At 35.8% G+C, this 14,454-nt stretch overlaps 1 protein-coding gene across 4 annotated transcripts in view; it reads right to left on the reverse strand.

Annotated features, from left to right (window-relative positions):
- Window positions 1-14,454, reverse strand: part of gria2b (glutamate receptor, ionotropic, AMPA 2b) — a 73,467-nt gene that overhangs the window by 16,815 nt on the left and 42,198 nt on the right. For all 4 annotated transcript variants that reach the window (XM_088991111.1, XM_088991113.1, XM_088991110.1 and 1 more), the window contains exons 8-13: window positions 12,559-12,663; window positions 12,381-12,488; window positions 10,697-10,903; window positions 8,287-8,654; window positions 5,235-5,433; window positions 2,707-2,954 (exon numbers count right to left, since the gene is read on the reverse strand). In XM_088991111.1, coding sequence (XP_088847237.1) covers window positions 2,707-2,954; window positions 5,235-5,433; window positions 8,287-8,654; window positions 10,697-10,903; window positions 12,381-12,488; window positions 12,559-12,663 — 1,235 coding nt within the window. The remainder of the gene's footprint in view (window positions 1-2,706; window positions 2,955-5,234; window positions 5,434-8,286; window positions 8,655-10,696; window positions 10,904-12,380; window positions 12,489-12,558; window positions 12,664-14,454) is intronic.

Genomic DNA, 14,454 nt, shown 5'->3' on the forward strand with positions numbered 1-14,454 from the left:
CTAAATATTTTACTTTTATGGCTCTCTTCGTCAAAAAGGTTCCCGACCCCTGTCATAGACAATCATCATCATCATCATCAAGTTGTATATATTAAAAAAAAAACACACATATGGAAACCCAGGCAGTGCCACCATTAAGGTTGCAGTCAAAAAGACTTTTTTTTGGGCGGGGTAACAGGTCGCTCGCTATCCAATTGTTTCCACAAAAGAAACATCCGTTAAATGTTTAAATAAAAAGGAGAGCACTGCAAGGGTTTAAGTCTACTAAAAAAAAAAAAAAAACATATTTCATCAATAAACATTTCATCATAAGAATCATTAGAATCAACGACTATTCATTGAAAGGTTAGTGAGAAAGGGAGCAGAAGCAAAGTAGGAACATAGAAAAGGACAAAAGCTTTGACAGACACACATAAAACGTTTTGGAATTGGGATTTGCGAGATTATGGGATGGGGAATGGGTGTCGTCCAGGTGAATTACAACCCAGAGAAAAAGAAAAAAAAAACACTTTCAATTGCTTCTATTTACTATCTTTGTCACCGCTTTATTTCTTGTATATGATAGCTGTCTATGTTGTTAAAGCGCTATGTAAATTATTATGTATTGCATTGTATTGTATCAATCTGAGATAAATAAATAAAGTTTACATTTTAACTTTGAAAATATGATTGCAGAAAGGCTGGCCTAAAAATATGAATTATGCTGATAATGATAATTTCATTTGAATTAAAAGAATAAGAAATGATATTCATGGCAATAAAATAGTTGGAAAACCTGTTTTATAATTTGATTCATGCATATGTATTGTATATATAATTTGTAAAAGCGCTATTTAAATCAATATGTATTGTATTGTATTGCATAAATCTGAGATAAATAAATAAATTAATAAAGTTTAAATTTTAACGTTGGAAATATGCTTACAGAAAGGCTATAATGATAATTTCATTAAAATTAGAATTAGAAATGATATTGATGGTCAGAAAAGAGATGAAAAACCGGTTTTATAATTTGATAATAATAATAATGATAATTTGATCCATGCATATGTATTGTATATATATTTTGTTATAGCGCTATATAAATCAATGTGCATTGTATTGTATTGTATTGTATTGTAACCCGATGTTTATTGAACGGCAAATAACGAAACAAGTTGAAAGATTTTCCCATTTGTACACGATGACAGAAAAAAACGATATAAGAATCGTGTTGAAAATCATAATTTTAGCATTATATTGCCTTCCAACAAATTTACATTGACATTTTTATTTTGGAAAGCGTGATATTATGAAAAGTAACATTCATTTAATTTTCCTTGATTTTTTTTTCAATATACAGTAAAAAAATCAATATCAAATGCAAATGGAGGAATTATCAGTATTATCAGTATTATCATTATCATTATCGTTATTGCCATATTAAAATTATTATTATTATTATTATTATTATTATCATTGTTATCATTATTATCATCATTACTATTATTATTATCATTTTATTACAATTATTATTATTATTAGAATTTTATTACAATTATTATTATTATTGTTGTCATTATTATCATTTTATTACAATTCTTATTGTTATTATTACAATGCTTATTGTTATTATTATTATTATTATTATTATTATTATTATTATTATTATTATTATCATTGTTATCATTATTATCATCATTACTATTATTATTATCATTTTATTACAATTATTATTATTATTAGCATTTTATTACAATTATTATTATTATTATTATTGTTGTCATTATTATCATTTTATTACAATTCTTATTGTTATTATTACAATGCTTATTATTATTATTATTATTATTATAATTATTATCATTTTATTACAATTATTATTATCAACATCATCATTATTATTATTATTATTACAATTATTATTATTATTATTATTATTATTATTATCATTATTATCATTATTACTATTATTATTATCATTTTATTGCAATTATTATTATTATTATTATTTTTTTTTATTATCATTATTATCATTTTTATTATTGTTATAATTATTATCAACATCATTATTATTATTATCATTTTATTACAATTATTATTATTATTATTGTTATTATTGCTATTATTATTATATCATTTTATTACAATTATTATTATTATAATTTTATCACAATTATTATTTTATTATGTATCATTTTACTTATGGTTTTATTGTTATGTGCTTTGTTTTATTGTTTTTATTGTAAAGTGTCCTTGGGTGTTTTGAAAGGCGCTTGAAATAAAATGTATTATTTATTATTATTATTATTATCCTTATTATTATTGTTATTATTATTATTATTATTATTATTATTATTATTATAATTTTATTACAATTACAATTATTATTATTATTATTATTATTATTATTATAATCTGGGCAATTGCTCACTTTTGCATTGAATGTTAACGATATGGCTTTTTGAAGAACTTGATCCAAAGTACCCCATTATTCATGAAAAGACTATATAGATATATATTTTTTATTTTATTTTAATATATTTTTTGCAATTTATCGACTTACAATAAATTGCAACGGGGGTGAGGGGGCGGGGTTTGAGGGCGAATAAGCGGCCATTACCTTCTGCGCTAATACAAACCAGAGACACATAAGAAGCAAAGCTACATCAGGGTAGGTGGGATACTATAACAACATTGGACACATTGTTATACTATTCCACCCACCTTAATGAGGATCCTTTGGGCGTGGCGATCCCGTAGCCTTTGGAGTCCAGGTTGCCCCCCACTTTCATGGTGTCGCAAGGCTTGCGTTGCTCAATGTATTCGTTCATGGTGGATTCCAGTAAATAGGCGTACTTGCCCTTGGACTTGCGCACTCTCAAAACCCCTTCGGCTGTTTTTTTCACAAACACCGAGGGCTCCGCACTCCGCATGTACGTCCACATTTTGTCAAAGAGGGCGATTTTGGAACGCTGTAACGGAGGAAGGGAAGAGAAGATATATCATGTACCATACAGGAGTGGTCCATCGATGAAAAAAGGTTTCTTCAGCCGTCATCTGTACAAATTTGAAGTTTCGCTTCTTATCCAAGATGCTTCGTCAGCCAACTAAAGTCTTTTGCTGGTAGTTTCGGCCCTATATATGTATCCCTACTGTCCACTAAATCGCCATGGTGGGGTGAGGTTCAATTTGGATCGTTCGTACAACAGACTTCTTAGGCAACATAGGCTTAGTTATGCTAATGAGGCTTCGTCGCCAAAAGTTTTTTGCTGGTAGTTTTGACCATATATATATATATATATATATATATATATATATATATATATATATATATATATATATATATATATATATATATATATATATATATATATATATATACAGTAAAGTCTCGTTATATCGATATTCAAGGGAGTCCGAAAAAATATCGATATAACCGGGACTATCGATATATCCGACCCTGTTTGCATGTAATTTTCTCCGTGCATGCATAGAAATAGTATCGATATAACCGGGACTATCGATATATCCGATATCGATATAACCAGACTTTACTGTATATATATATATATATATATATATATATATATATATATATATATATATCCCTACTGTCCAGACGTGATGGGTGGATGTTCAATTTGTATCGTTCCTACAACCGACTTCTTAGGCAACATAGGCTTAGTTATGCTGATGAGGTGACACCAGAGCAAATGGCGCAATCAGGCCAGTCGTAGACCCCATACTCAGGCAGGACAATAGAAGTAATCAGTCAGGACCATAGAAGTAATCAGTGTAGCCGCAGGGAGTAGTCCTCTGCTCCCCCAAAACTAAGAGCAGGGATCAATCATAGTAGAGTCTGGCACAGCCACGTCTGGACAGTAGGGATATATATATATATATATATATATATATATATATATATATATATATATATATATATATATATATATATATATATATATATATATATATATATATGGCCGAACAGATTTTAGTTGGCTGATGAAGCCTCTTAGATAAGAAGCAAAACGTCTGACACCTTCAAAGAAATACAGTTGACGGCTGAAGAAACCTTTTCATCATATACAATAATATACAGAGACTTGTACTTTACAAAACAAAATAAATTGTGCAATTTATAGCAGAATAAAAATAAACACAGAAGAAACCAATGTAAAAATGAGGTGGTTTGATATACAGTGATACCTCAGCTTACGAACACTTTAGCTCACGAATTTTTTGCCTCACAAACATTAAATTTGCGAGCATATCGTCTTGGCTGATGAACTAGTTTTCTGGTGGACGAACCAAACCACACAGCGCTACGGTGGCTGGCGGACTAGTTTTGCACACCCCCCTTTGAGTGCAGACGTGGTTTGATATCGAGTGGAGTACTTTTGCAATTATGGGACCGAAAAAGACCCCACCACAGGCTAGTGTTAAGTCGAAGAGGACACAAAAGAAAATTACGGTCGAGGAGAACAAGGAGATCATCAAAAAAAACCACGAACGACGTATGCTTTTGTGTGACTTAGCGTCCCAGTACCAGTATGCTAAATCGACCATTGCTACGTGTGGCTAAGTGTGTTTCTGTGTTGTCTAAGCAACTGTCTCAGGCAATAGAAGAGGTTGAAATACTTCTGTTAATTTGGATTACTGAAAAGCAGCTACCAAGGGACAGTGTGAGTGAGGGTATTATCACAGAGAAAACTTGGCAACTTCACTCGGATATCATCAAGAGAGACAACTACATCAACGACTATCACAAAGGTAAATAAAACGACTATATTATACAGTAAAGTTTTTTTTCTATAATTACAATAGAATACAGTAAAGTCTCGTTATATCGATATCGGATATATCGATAGTCCCGGTTATATTGATACTATTTCTATGCACGCACGGGGAAAATTACATGCAAACAGGGTTGGATATATCGATAGTCCCGGTTATATCGATATTTTTTCGGACTCCCTTGAATATCGATATAACGAGACTTTACTGTAGCACATTTATTATACATAAAAAGGTATATTTTGTGTAGTTTTATGTCTTATTTAGTAGAAAATTATGTTTTATGGGTACCTGGGAACGGATCATTCTCATTTTAATGGTTTTCTATGTGAAATTAATGTTTGGAAGACACACTTCCTGGGAACCAATTAAGTTCGTAAGCGGAGGTCTCACTGTACGCCAAAAATGTAAAATGGTCCAAAATAGGCCAAAGAGTGCAGTTTTTGTTTCCTTACCCTAAAGAACTCTTTTGTGGAGCCTGAGTCTAGCGTGCCATACGCAATCTCGGTCTGTTTGGCCAAGTCCTCGGCGCTTTCGATAGGCGATACCATTCTCTCCACAGTGAGGAAAGCAGCCAGGTTGGCCGTGTAGGAGGAGATGATGATGAGGGTGAAGAACCACCAAACGCCGCCAACGATGCGCCCGGACAGAGACCTGACGACCAAAAGCCAATCACTCGCTCTTAGGACAAAAGACGGCTACGCAGGTACGCGCCCCGCAACCAAAATTCATCCCGAGTTCGCTTAGCATTGAGAGTTTTGAAAGGCTGGCTACCTAGCTAGCTAGCTATTAGCTATCTAACTAGCTAGCTGGCTATCTAGCTAGCTATCTATTTGCTATCTATTCGCTATCTAACTAGCTGGCTGGCTACATAGCTAGCTATCTATTTGCTCTCTATTTGCTATCTAACTAGCTAGCTGGCTACCTAGCAAGCTATCTATTTGCTATCTATTCGCTATCTAACTAGCTAGCTGGCTACCTAGCTAGCTATCTATTTGCTATCTAACTAGCTAGCTGGCTACATAGCTAGCTATCTATTTGTTATCTATTCGCTATCTAACTAGCTAGCTGGCTCCCTAGCTAGCTATCTATTTGCTATCTAACTAGCTAGCTGGCTATCTAGCTATCTATCTATTTGCTATCTATTCGCTATCTAACTATTTAGCAGGCTACATAGCTAGCTATCTATTTGCTCTCTATTTGCTATCTAACTAGCTAGCTGGCTACCTAGCAAGCTATCTATTTGCTATCTATTCGCTATCTAACTAGCTAGCTGGCTACCTAGCTAGCTATCTATTTGCTATCTATTTGCTATCTAACTAGCTAGCTGGCTACATAGCTAGCTATCTATTTGTTATCTATTCGCTATCTAACTAGCTAGCTGGCTACCTAGCTAGCTATCTATTTGCTATCTAACTAGCTAGCTGGCTATCTAGCTATCTATCTATTTGCTATCTATTCGCTATCTAACTATTTAGCAGGCTACATAGCTAGCTATCTATTTGCTCTCTATTTGCTATCTAACTAGCTAGCTGGCTACCTAGCTAGCTATCTATTCGCTATCTAACTCGCTGGCTGGCTACCTAGCTAACTATCTATTTGCAATGTATCCGCTATCTAACTAGCTAGATGGCTACATAGCGAGCTAGCTATTTGCTATCTATTCGCTATCTAACTAGCTGGCTGGCTACATAGCTAGCTATCTATTTGCTCTCTATTTGCTATCTAACTAGCTAGCTGGCTACCTAGCAAGCTATCTATTTGCTATCTATTCGCTATCTAACTAGCTAGCTGGCTACCTAGCTAGCTATCTATTTGCTATCTAACTAGCTAGCTGGCTACCTAGCTAGCTAGCTATTTGCTATCTAACTAGCTAGCTGGCTATCTAGCTAGCTATCTATTCGCTATCTAACTAGCTGGCTGGCTACATAGCTAGCTATCTATTTGCTCTCTATTTGCTATCTAACTAGCTAGCTGGCTACCTAGCAAGCTATCTATTTGCTATCTATTCGCTATCTAACTAGCTAGCTGGCTACCTAGCAAGCTATCTATTTGCTATCTATTCGCTATCTAACTAGCTAGCTGGCTACCTAGCTAGCTATCTATTTGCTATCTAACTAGCTAGCTGGCTACATAGCTAGCTATCTATTTGTTATCTATTCGCTATCTAACTAGCTAGCTGGCTACCTAGCTAGCTATCTATTTGCTATCTAACTAGCTAGCTGGCTATTTAGCTATCTATCTATTTGCTATCTATTCGCTATCTAACTATTTAGCAGGCTACATAGCTAGCTATCTATTTGCTCTCTATTTGCTATCTAACTAGCTAGCTGGCTACCTAGCTAGCTATCTATTCGCTATCTAACTCACTGGCTGGCTACCTAGCTAACTATCTATTTGCAATGTATCCGCTATCTAACTAGCTAGATGGCTACATAGCGAGCTAGCTATTTGCTATCTATTCGCTATCTAACTAGCTGGATGGCTACCTAGCTAACTATCTATTTGCAATTTATCTGCTATCTAACTAGCTAGATGGCTACATAGCTAGCTAGCTATTTGCTATCTATTCACTATCTAACTAGCTGGATGGCTACCTAGCTAACTATCTATTTGCAATCTATCCGCTATCTAACAAGCTGGCTGGCTACCTAGCTAACTATCTATTTGCAATCTATCCACTATCTAACTAGCTAGCTGGCTACCTAGCTAGCTAGCTATTTGCTATCTATCGCTATCTAACTAGTTAGCTGGCTACCTAGCTAGCTATCTATTTGATACCTAACTAGTTGGCTGGCTACCTAGCTAGCTATCTATTCGCTATCTAACTAGCTGGCTGGCTACCTAGCTAGCTATCTATTTGATATCTATTCGCTATCTAACTAGCTAGCCGGCTACCTAGCTAGCTATCTATTTACTCTCTATTTGCTATTTAACTAGCTAGCTGGCTACCTAGCTAGCTATCTATTTGCTATCTATTCGCTATCTAACTAGCTAGCTGGCTACCTAACTATCTATTTGCTATCTAACTAGCTAGCTGGCTACCTAGGTAGCTATCTATTTGCTACCTAACTAGATAGTTAGCTATCTATTGTTATCTATTAGCTAGCTTGCTAACTTTCTATCTTTTTGAGTTATTCCGGGTTGAGTGAACGCTCACCCTCAGAAAAACTGATCCTGCGACTGTAAAGTGACCTTGAGAGTTTTGAAAGGTGCTTTTTTTTCTTTGGGTGAGCAGTAACTCTAACAGATAAGAAAGCTCGATAGCTAGCTAGCTAATACATGACGTGCCTACAAGCAGCTGGACCTTAAAATGGAGATACAGGTTAGCTTAAACGGCTAATTTAATGTCAAAAATACCCTGTCAGCCTGACAGGGTCTCATTTAGTGCGTTCTGATATGACATTTTTTGGAATACGACTACGATGCCGACATGTTCCGAGTTAGCCAAATACAATCCAAGGACGCGTGAATGCTTCAGCGATCCCTCGTAAAGCGTGTAGCTACCTTGGCGAGATATCGCAGCCTTGTCGCATGAAGGCCCCCAAGGAGAACCACAGGCTGTTGAATATTCCAAACTCATTGGTGGACTCGTTGGTCTGAATCTGACCGTCCTCATACTCTTCGGTGTGCCACTCGTAGGGGCTAAAACGGCTGACCAAGAAGAGCACCACGCTAACGCCGATGTAGGCAAACACGATGCACATCCAAATCTCATAGGCCAGAGGATCCAGGAAGGAGAAAACTCCGGGTTTAGACTTCTGGGGCTTTTTGATCATGATGGAGATCCCCAAAGACATGAAAGGCTTGGAGAAGTCAATCACCTCCTCCCGGACCAAGGTGATGGTCAACGGAGCCACAGCGATGTCGGCTTTCTGGAAAACAAACACGAGAATGAGAATCCCTCAGAGCTTTTCCCAATGTTTCGTATAAAAAGAGCCAATTTACTGATAAGTTTCATGCTTAGCTGGCCAACCAAACAATAGTCAAGGCACAGATAGCCACAGTCAATCTGAATGAAACAGACAGTGCCCAGTTAAACTGTCATCTTCATCTAGGAGATCTGGCCTCGGACAGAATTTAGGACTTGGGAAACTCCTTTGTCACAGCAGGACTTGAAACTCCCTCACAAGAAGAGCTCATTTAGCCAGGTTACAAATTTATCAGTTCATGGAAAAGACAATCAATAATCAAAAATCAATATCAATGTTTTATTGCTTACAGCTGCTAGTGCTCAGAACATCCATGGGTGTGGTATTATAATAAAGAAATATATGTTTTACTAATGTATCTGATTGAGAATAAGTACAGTGAGACCTCAACTTACGAACTTAATTGGTTACAGACAGAGTGTGTAAAGCGAAAAGGGTGTATCTCAAAAATAAATTTCCCATAGAAAACCATTAAAATGGGAATAATCCGTTCCCGGGTTTCCATAAAATTTACTTTTCAACTAAATACACCTTAAAACTACACACAACATACCTTATTCTATGTATAATAAATGTGCTATTGTATTGTAATGAAAGAAATACACTGCATTGTATCATAAAGTCACTTTATTTACATTTGTGATGGTCCATCGATGAGAAGGTTTCTTCAGCCGTCATCTGTACAAAAGTGAAGGTTTCGGACGTTTCGCCTCCTATCCAAGAGGCTTCGTCAGCGAACTAAAGTCTGACTGGTCGTATCGGCCCCATTTATATATCCCTAATGTCCAGACATGGTGGCGCTGGACACAGCTATGATAGGTCCCTACTCTCAGGTAGGAGGCGAAACGTCCGAAACCTTCACTTTTGTACAGATGACGGCTGAAGAAACCTTCTCATCGATGGACCACTCCTGTACGACTGAGAGCTTACACAGACGATTTGTGATGGTCATTTATGGCTTGATGGAATGGCGTTGGAGGTCAAAGGGAATTGCTGTTTGGAAAGAGAGGCGCATTACATGAGGACTGTAATTAAAGAAATAAACTGTGCTGTAAAATAAAGTTTTATTGACCTTTTTGATGGTCGTTGATGGCTTATGGAAGGAGAGTCACCTTCCATAAGGACTGTTGGTAACTTAACCTCTGGTGCTGTTCGGTCGTGTGCTTCCGCTGAAGATCACTCCGCCAGCTGTGGTGGGTGTGTATTATGAAAATAGTGCTTATTATAAGGTTTAATTCTCATAAATGTGACGTTTGTAAGATGAAAAGTTTGTAAGATAAGGTGTTTGTAAGTTGAGGTCTCACTGTAGTTATTTAAAAGTCATATTTAAAAGTTTCATGCTGTTATATGCTTAGTCAACATGTGTGACCCGAATACACAATTGAAGCACAGCAAACCTGGGGTCAATCGGAGGTCAACAGACACAGCAAGTTAAACTGTCAGCTTCATCTAGGAGATCTAGCTTTGCACAGAATTTAGGACTTGGGAAACTTTTTTTATCACAGAAGTAATTTACGACTTCAAACTCCTTCACAGGAAGAGCTCATAAGCCAGGTTACAAATTCATCAGTCCATGGAAAACACAATGTTTTATTGCTTACAGCTGTTCGTGTTTTGAACTCAAGAGGTGTGGTATTCTAATCAAGAAAACTATGTTTTACTAATCACTTTAATTTGCATGTACTCTCAATAAATTGCTTGGCAGAAGGCTGCAGAATTCAGACGTCTGTCATGAATGACTAGGTTTCCTGCCGGCAGTAAAAGACAATCTTTCTGGTTCCGAGTCTTCAGCCACAGTGTCTGACTGTCACATCTCTGACAGTATCACTTTAATTTTCATGTACTCTCAATAAATAGCTTGGCAGAAGGCTGCAGAATTCAGACGTCTGTCACGAATGACTATGTTCCCTGCCGGCAGTAAAAGACAATCTTTCTGGGTCCGAACCTTCGTCCATAGTGTCCGTTCGAACATCTCTGATACTTACCCCATACACTAACTCGCCGACCATCCCGTTCCAGATCTTGGTCTCGGCATCCCTGGCTCCGTATCTGCCGTCGCCAACGATTTTCAGCTGGTATTTGAAACCGCAATGTCTGGCGATCTCGGCGGCCAGATCCACGCAGTAGCCTTCGTAGCGGTCATTGTCCTCAAAGAGGTCGGCGTTCTTTTTTAACATGACGTAAGGAGCTTCCTGAAAGACATTCAGAACACCGTGACTTCATTGAGGAGGGAGCGCAGACAATGAAAACTTGAATTTTCAAAATGGCCTGAAATTTGTTACGCTTCCGCCATTTTGAATATACAGTGATACATCGGCTTACGAACACTTTAGTTAACGAACTTTTTGCCTTACGAACAATAAATTTGTGAGAATATAATCTTGGCATACAAACTAGTTTTCGGCGGACGGACAAAACCACACAGTGGATGGCGGACTAGTTTTCAGTGTGTGTAAGGCGAAAAGTGTGTCTTCCAAACATTAATTTCCCATAAGAAACCATTAAAATGAGAATAATTCGTTCCCAGGTTCCCACAAAACATAATTTTCTACTAAATAAGCCTTAAAACTACACAAACGACAACAGAGCAACATTTACACTGTGCGTCTTTCTGTCTTAAAGGACAACCGACATCACTTTTTTGTTTCCTAACTGACATCAGAAAAACGTTTGATAGAATCTAAAATACCCAAAACACGCAGTATGATAATTTTAGTCAAATGTAAAACACCAATAAAAATGACTTAAAGTGTCTAAAATCTACAAAAAAAATGAACCCGGAAGTGGCCAGTTTCAGAAGGTCCCGCCCCCTTGTTCGTGGCGTCATCCCAAGACGTCTTGCCTTGCTGGAGAATCAAAACAATGGCTTCAGATTCGGAGAATATGCTTTCTTGTGACTCATCCAGTTATGAATATGATTCAAATACAGTAAAGTCTCGTTATATCGATATTCAAGGGAGTCCGAAAAAATATCGATATAACCGGGACTATCGATATATCCGACCCTGTTTGCACGTAATTTTCTCCGTGCGTGCATAGAAATAGTATCGATATAACCGGGACTATCGATATATCCGATATCGATATAACGAGACTTTACTGTAGTTCCGAAGAGGAAAGCATACATGCTTGCAATCCATTAACTAATTTATTCCGTGCCATTTTGAGGCAATAGGGGGGGAAAATGTAGCACTAAAAAAGAGGCAGAAAATGGCAAGAAAGCTCCGTGTAAGGAATTTCATCAGCCCGTTTCTACAGGCTGATTAATTCCTTACATGGAGCTTTGTCGTCCTCTTCTGCCTCTTTTTGGTGCAACACGAGGTTTTCAGACCAAACAAGTACAGCTGAATGCATTGACGTGATGGAAGGGCTGCTACAATCGGTCAGGGGCGTTCCTTCAGTGACGTAGGGTGAATCAAGTCAAGAACAAGACTTCCGGAATATTCAGCGCGAGTCTTAAAACGTAAAATATAGCTATATGCGGTGGAATCTTTGTAAAATACGCTCAGTAGAAGTCATTTGAAGCCATTTTACGAATTATGGACACAACTTGTCCGGAGACGTCGGTTGTCCTTTAATGTTAGCTGGGGAAGCAAAGGACAAGCACTCCACAAACGAATTAAAAGCAGCCCGAGCGGCCATAAATCAGTGTTGACCTCGATAGCTTACCAAGATGGTGGTGACAATAACTGTTTTGTTTTCCATCCCCGTCGAGTCGTTAGCTGAGACGTCGGATTTGGTGACGGCCATTTTATCAACTTCGTTCCAGTAGCCAATCTGTCGGCCATGAATAAGTAATGAGCGGCCGGCGGGAGGAAGACAAACCTCGTCAATCTTGACATTTTACCTTTACTGGGCCGTTGTTCTTCAGTTCCATGATGTTGACCGAGTAGTTTACACGTTTGCCGTGTTGGTCAAACTGGATGTTGCCAGTCAAGCCCTCCACACGCACCTGTGGCAACAAAGCGGCTTTTCAATTCAAAGATACTGCAGATAATACAAATAATAATAATAATAATAATAATAATAATAATAATAATCATCAGAAAACCTTTATTCGTCCCACAATGGGGAAATTTGCAGTACAGAGCAGCAATTTGAAAGGGGATGGGATGATAATAATAATAATAATAATAATAATAATAATAATAATAATTGGATTTGCCTTTATTAGTCTAGCAGTGGAGAAATTTACATTTCACAGCAGCAAAGTGATGAAAATAATAATAATAATAATAATAATAATAATTGGATTTGCCCTTATTAGTCTAGCAGTGGAGAAATTTACATTTCACAGCAAGTGATGAAAGGAATAATAATAATAATAATAATTGGATTTGCCTTTATTAGTCTAGCAGTGGAGAAATTTACATTTCACAGCAAGTGATGAAAGGAATAATAATAATAATAATAATAATAATAATAATTGGATTTGCCTTTATTAGTCTAGCAGTGGAGAAATTTACATTTCACAGCAAGTGATGAAAGGAATAATAATAATAATAATAATAATAATAATAATAATAAAATAATAATAATAATAATAAAAATAATAATAATTTGATTTGCCTTTATTAGTCTAGCAGTGGAGAAATTTACATTTCGCAGCAGCAAAGTGATGAAAGGAATAATAATAATAATAATAATAATAATAATAATAATAATAATAATAATTGGATTTGCCTTTATTAGTCTAGCAGTGGAGAAATTTACATTTCACAGCAAGTGATGAAAGGAATAATAATAATAATAATAAAAATAATAATAATTTGATTTGCCTTTATTAGTCTAGCAGTGGAGAAATTTACATTGCAGAGTGATGAAAGGAATAATAATACATAATGTACATAATAAAACAATACATAATACACAAATACATAATAATAATGTAATAATGTAATAAATAAAAATAAATAATAATAATAATAATAATAATAATAATAATAATAATAATAATAAAAAAAACATAAAAAATAAAAATAATAAATAAATAATAATAATAATAAATAAAAAAAATAAAATAATAATAAATAAATAAATAAAATAATAATAATAATATTACAACGAGAAATACATCAAAGACATAAAGGAAGAGATGACAAGCACAGGTTGCCTGATAACCTATCGACACAGATGTCAAAGAAAAATCAAATAAAACACAGTGAAACTAAAATGTAATCAAAAGCAAATCAACACAAGACAGATAACGGTCCCACAATATAGTTAATTACTAAATGATATGGGTCTGGAGTTATCTGAGTTTGAAATGGGGGCGGATGGACAAAATACAATATCATCCATATTGATTGATATAGTGCTTTAACAACGACTGAAGCTTTTTTTTTTATTGTTATTAGCTATCTGGTTAGCTATCTAGCTATCTGTCTATTAGCTATCTATTAGCTATCTAGCTGGTTACCTAGCTAGCTATCTATTTGCTATCTGTTTGCTGTCTATTAGCTAGCTGGCTGGCTACCTAGCTGGCTATTAGCTGTATGGCTGGCTATCTGGCTAGCTATCAGCTATCTATTTAGCTGGATATCTATTAGATAGCGGTTAGCTAGCTAGCTTTCTATCTATTCGAGTTATTCCAGGTTGAGTGAACGCTGGCGCTTGTGGCTGCTGCTGCTCACCAACAGAAAAACCTATCCTGTGACTGTCAAGTGACTGATAGAATTGAAAGATGCTTAGAAATGAAATTATTATTATTATTATTATTAACGTCTTGGTGTGACGTCACGAA

Source organism: Hippocampus bargibanti, linkage group LG02 (assembly GCF_051943395.1).
Source record: "Hippocampus bargibanti isolate YZ-2025 linkage group LG02, ASM5194339v1, whole genome shotgun sequence".
Lineage (NCBI taxonomy): Eukaryota > Metazoa > Chordata > Actinopteri > Syngnathiformes > Syngnathidae > Hippocampus > Hippocampus bargibanti.